Here is a 5,580-nt window from a genome sequence, read left to right as displayed (position 1 = left end):
GGGGGGGGTGGGGGCAGGAGGTGGGAGCAGGCATCAAGGTGAGATGTTGGGGCGCTGGGCTTTGATGGGCTGATGCTCCTGCTTCCCTTCTAGGCAGCAGAGTGCAGGGTTCAATGCAAGTAAAAGGCAGCTTTGAACCGCATCCCTGTTGTGAGGAATGGAGGTGAAGGCTGTCAGCAGTGCCGGGGACAGCGATAGCTGTGGGAGGGGGAACCGAGGCCATGGAGGGGTGGCAGAAGGGATGAGGGTGGCTGTTGCTTGCTGATGCCAGGAGCCAGAGCAGCCTCAGGAAAGGGATGAAGAAGGTAATTTGCAGTTTCACATGGAGCCCTGGAGAAAAATCACAGCCCATCCAGGATGGATGTTCCAGGGTGAAACAGGCTTGGGGGGTGTTGAGGGGTGGGGAGGAGGCACAGGGGTGTTTGGTGTCTCTCAGAGGGTCTGGCTTGCACTGTCCTTGCTTGCTTCTGCGCATAGAGGGACAGCAGCTCCCCCTGAGCGGTAACTGTTTCTCCTCTCTCCCTGGGATGTCCTTTCCCACCTGCCCAACTCCCACCGCCCCGCTCCTGGCTGCACCCGCTGCTGTAAGTAGCTGCTGTTGGTAGGGTCCCCTGTGCCTGCTTGAGGTGGTGGGATGGCTCTGCCACACAGCCTGTCCTTGGTGCTCCCTCCCCTGCGAGTCTCCTGGCCTCTGGGGGAAAGGAGCAGGGCTTACCCTTGGGTTTCTCACGTGTGCCGCTGAGGCTCAGTCCCCAGCCTGAGCAGAGCTCTGTGTGTGGCCCTGCCATGGAGGGCCGAGCCCCTGCCAGAGCCAGAGCTGCTGGGGTCACCCTTCCACTCCCCTCCGCTGCACAGCCCACTGCCGCTGCCTTCCCCTGGCAGTAACCCACCGAGAGCCCTTTCCCCACTGGGACTGAACCTTCCTCTATCCCCTCCCACCTGTGCGGTTATAGCCCTCCGGGTGATGGGACAGCCTGGGGCACAGGGGCACGGGGAGGTCGGTAGCACTGGTGGTACTGGGGCTGGGGTGAGCACTGTGCAGGAGCCAGAGCTTGTCGTGGTGCTGGGGGTTATGAGCCATTTGGGTCCCCTCCCAGCCACATCAGCAACAGTTCCTCTGTTTGTCACTGTTCCCAACATCTGCCTCTGCACCCTTGTCTCCAGGAGGTGTCAGCAGTTTGAAAATGGATTATTCCCAGCTCTGCTCCATGCTGTCCCAGACATAAATTGCTGGTGGCCACTGGGGAGAGGGGAGGGAAGAGGATTTGCCTTCATCCCAGGGCAGATCTTTGCAAGTCCTGCTGGCAGGACTCAGGGTCCTCGTTACAGCTCTGCCTGCTCCTTTTGCAGACAACCTCCCTGCAGCCACGAAAAGCAAAACCAGTGAAGACATCGCACAGTCATCCAAGTATAGCCCTGCCTACTCCCCGGACCCGTACTACCACTCCGAGTCAGAGTACTGGTCCTTCCAAGGCTCCCCCAAAGGTAACAGCCCCCCATTGGGCTGGGGGAAAAGGAAACCCATTCTTGCCCCCAAACCCAGCCACTCCCTGGGAGGGAACCCCTGCCCTGAGTTGGGTCTGGACCCAAAGGTGGGGTTGGGCCAAGATAACCTCCCAAAGTGACCCCAAAATCCTAGCAGCCCTTGGGACTCAGCTGTCCCCATGCAGCTGGGGACTGTCTCCTCCCTACCTGCCTCCACCTTCATCCCCAGCTGACCCTGCCATGTGTCTCCTTGCAGCCCCCCGGGCCCGGAGGTTCTCATCAGGAGGCGAGGAGGACGGGTACGACCGGAGCATGCACAGGGTGAGTGATCTCCCTGCCTGCAGCCTGGCAGGGGAGAGCCAGCAGTAAGCTGCCCCTGTGGCGGTTGGCTTTGGGGTTGGCCCAGCTCCGCCACCCAAGAAGGGGCTACCACCGTCCCTGCTGCCCTCTGGCATCTCTCCCCCCTTGGCTACCCCTAACACGGGGTCTGAAGGAGGGGGAGTGCATCTCCTTGCCAAGGCACCCCACCCCAGCACCTCGTCCCCAGGGATGGGGGAGCAGATGGGAGATGCCGAGCCCATGCCAGGAGGTGCCATGCCCTGCCGTGATGTGCCAGCGGTCAGGGAAGGCCGGGCAGGGAAAGGAGGGGTGCGAAGCAGCTTTCCCCCCCCTGCCCAGATCCAGAGTGGCATCGGCAGGCTGATCCTGAGGGAGGAGATGAAGGCTCGGTCCAACTCCTATGCAGATCCCTGGACACCCCCTCGCAGCTCGGCCAGCAGCAGAGAAGCCCTGCACACAGCTGGCTACGAGGGCTCCCTCAACGGCTGTAAGGACGACCCTGTCCCTCTGTCCGTCCCACCCGGCATGGTCCCAGCCCCTTGTGGGAAGTTTGCTGGGGTGGAGAGGGAAGAACAGGGCACTGGGAAGGGGTGGTGGGAGAGGTGCTGGGCACCAGAGTTGGACTTGGGAGGCTCTCTTCCTCTGGAAGGCTCCATCCATTCCCTGCGCCCTGGCTGGGGTGGGGCATCGCCCGGCGGGTGTTGGCAGTCTGTCTGGGCAGCCTGGTGAAGTGCCTCATGGGGTGGTTGAAAGGTCCCTTGGGAATCTCACAGCACAGCCACACTGGGTTTGCTCTGACCCGTTTTGGGCTTGCTGCGTGTGTACCTCCTCATTAACAGCACATCTGGGACCTCCTGGCACCCCAGACCTGCTGGCTGGCCCCAGGGTTGCCTTCCTTGCTTGCGCTGCTCTCACTGCACAGCACCCTGGGCACCCAGCCCTTCTCCCCTCAGAGCTGCAGGGGGGGCTTTGGGGGGGGCGTTGGGGAGCCTGGCAGCACAGATGCCCCTGCCCACTCCGTGCTCTCCTTCCTCATGGCACATCTGCCCTCACGGAGCTGGGGCTGTTTGGAGATGCTCAGGGAGCCCCTCAGCCCCTCTGGGCTCCTGGGAGCCCCGAGGAGGACCCACAGCGCTGGCTGCCAGGGCAGCTCTGCATGGCATGGGGCACTCGTTCCTCCCTGATGCCCGGCTCTGCTCTCCTTGCAGCTCCCCGGATGCACTACCTGGCTGACAGCGGTGAGTTTGTGAGCCTGCAGCCCTCTGCGGCTGGTCCCTGGTGGCTGTGGGGTCCAGAGCCTGAGCTGGAGGAGATGCTGGGACCAGGGAGGGAAGAAGGGGAGAGAAGGAGCTCTTGAAAGGCTGGGCCAGGGTAGAGCTGAACCAGGGCAGAGCTGGTGGCAGTGCCGGGAGAGGATGAGTCAGAGAAACTGAGAGAGGAGATTGTGTTGCGCTGAAGGGTGAGGCTGGAGGGCTGCCATGGGAAAGGGATTTTGGGGAGAGGAATATCAGCACGGGAGGAAGCCAGGTTGGAAATGAGTTGGAGCTGGAAGGAGACTGGGTGAAAGTGGAGCTGGGTAGTGATGTGGGAGCACAGAGGTAGGGTGGCCCAGCGGGTGCTCTCCCAGGGTGTGGGTCTCACCCCTGCATTTTCCCTTATGCACCTTGGTGGCTTCTTTGCAGATCCCCTCATTTCTAAGTCAGCCTCCCTTCCTGCCTACAGGAGGAACGGGCTGCACAGGGTAAGTGCCTCCTGCCTGCATCCTGCTGCTGCCAGGCATCTCTGCACCCTTCATCGTTCTCCCCAGGCTCCTCAAAGCCCCTGGTGCTCCCCTTTCATGACTAGGGTGTCCTGCTCCCCCCTTCTCTGCACCCCTGCTGTCACTGCTGGTCTGTGCCAATCCAAAATGACCCGTATTTGGGACCAAAGTGCCCTGTCCAGGCACTGCAGGACAGAGGTGCCTGCCCTGAACATCCTGCAGGGAACGTTTCAGAGGGATGCTGGTGTTGCTTCCCAGCATGAGAGCTTTGCTTTATACCCTGGGGCAGTGATTGCTGGGGGTTGGGAGGTCCTGCCTCCGTGTGACCTGGCTTGTCACTTCACCTCCTTGTGCCTCAGTTTCCCCACTGCCAGGTGTGGGGAGCGGGTCCTACTTTGGGGTGGGTGGGTGCTTTCCCCCCCCCAGGGACATGGGAGGTGCTGTGCTGAGCATCTGGAGGGAACCCCCTCTTACTCTTCCCTCCCTGTATCCCTCCCACAGCCTCCCAGTGCCGAGCTTTTCCACTACGACAGCACAAATGCCGTCAACTGGGGGATGCGAGGTAAGGCACCACGGGGCTGGGGAGCAGTGCGGGCAGGCGACCCTGTAGGCACAGAGCCAGACGCTGTGGGGGTGCCTCCCCCACCACAGACAGCTCTGGAAAATTGAGGTCCAGGCTGGAGGGCGAATGGGGGAGATAGGTGGGGGTCCCTGCAGCCCCAGGGGGAGGATCCTGGCAGCAGAGGGGTCAGCGTGGCTCATGTCTCTCTTGTCTTTTCTCTCTCCCCACAGAGTACAAGGTAAGATGCTCCCGCTCCAAGGAACGGCTGCCAGCTGGAGGTGCGAGTACGACCCAGAGGGAGTCCCAGAGACGTGTTCATGTGTCCCCAGGCCCTTCAGGAGGAAGCTTTGCCCTCTGCCTGCAATGCCCTACCTTCATGCCCCTCCATCCCCGACCTGACAGCCCTGTCCCAGGACTGTGGGGCTCAGACCAGAGCTCTTCCCCTCCTGCCAGGGTCCCAAGCACTGGGCCAAGCAGAAGTGTCTCCTGGGTGAGGAACAGAGAAGGGTGGCTGTACTGGTGCTTCCCTACTCACACTCATCCCTGGGTCACTCCTGGTTTCACAGCGTGAGCAGGCTATTCCAGAGCCACCAAGGTGATTCAAGGTGGATTAGGGTCACCCTGAGAGCAAGTCGCCCCTCTGCCTTGTCCCGTCCATGCTCTGGAGGCAGCTGTACCACCCAAACCCTGCTAAACCCGGCAGGAGGAGGCTTTGCCCTGGTGTGCACACTTCATTCCCAGGTGTGCCCCAACTGTCCTTTTCTGGCTCTGGAGCTACCCCATGGTCTTCCTGTCCCTCTGCAGATATACCCCTATGAGCTGCTCCTGGTGAAGACGAGGGGGAGGAATCAGCTGCCCAAAGATGTGGACAGGACTCGGTTAGAGGTGAGGAGAGCCTTTTCCACCAGGGACAATCTCCTCGGGGCTCAGACGGACCTGATCCCGTGGGGTGTCCCCTTAGCCCTGGCAGGCAGCGTGGGGCTGCGAGGGGCTTGTGGACGTGTGAGGAGCATCTCCACGGCTCCCCAAGAGCACACATGTGCCAACACACTGTCATGGTGGTCCTGCTGCTCTGCTGGCCAGGCAGAGCTGTTCCCAATGCCCACAGCACGAGTGCGTTTGGCAGGAGCAGGACGGAGTCTGGTGCTCCCCCTCTCCCGAGTGAGCACTGCTGAGGGTTGTAGCACCCCATTGCACCCAGCCGGGCAGAGGATGCCGTCAGACCCCCTTGCGTGCCTTCCCACCCCTCTGCAGCCATATGGCCCGCATGGTGGCTGTTGGCCCTGGGTGGTGGCCATGGTCCCCAGCCCTCGCCCAGCATCCCATCTCTCCCCAGCGCCACCTCTCCCAGGAGGAGTTCTACCAGATCTTTGGCATGACCATCGCTGAGTTCGACCGCCTGGCCCTGTGGTAGAGGAACGAGCTGCAGAAGCAG

At 61.8% G+C, this 5,580-nt stretch overlaps 1 protein-coding gene across 1 annotated transcript in view; it reads left to right on the top strand.

The window, feature by feature from the left end:
• The window catches only part of ABLIM3 (actin binding LIM protein family member 3), a 58,184-nt gene that overhangs the window by 51,295 nt on the left and 1,309 nt on the right, over positions 1-5,580 (top strand). Inside the window, exons 15-22 of the mRNA XM_009285737.2 lie at positions 1,366-1,485; positions 1,742-1,806; positions 2,164-2,311; positions 3,033-3,062; positions 3,507-3,565; positions 4,085-4,145; positions 4,376-4,383; positions 4,950-5,030. Coding sequence (XP_009284012.1) covers positions 1,366-1,485; positions 1,742-1,806; positions 2,164-2,311; positions 3,033-3,062; positions 3,507-3,565; positions 4,085-4,145; positions 4,376-4,383; positions 4,950-5,030 — 572 coding nt within the window. The remainder of the gene's footprint in view (positions 1-1,365; positions 1,486-1,741; positions 1,807-2,163; positions 2,312-3,032; positions 3,063-3,506; positions 3,566-4,084; positions 4,146-4,375; positions 4,384-4,949; positions 5,031-5,580) is intronic.

The sequence above is a fragment of the Aptenodytes forsteri genome, unplaced genomic scaffold (genome assembly GCF_000699145.1).
Source record: "Aptenodytes forsteri isolate BGI_AS27 unplaced genomic scaffold, ASM69914v1 Scaffold54, whole genome shotgun sequence".
Classification (NCBI taxonomy): domain Eukaryota; kingdom Metazoa; phylum Chordata; class Aves; order Sphenisciformes; family Spheniscidae; genus Aptenodytes; species Aptenodytes forsteri.
This window is presented reverse-complemented; position numbering and strand designations above follow the sequence as displayed.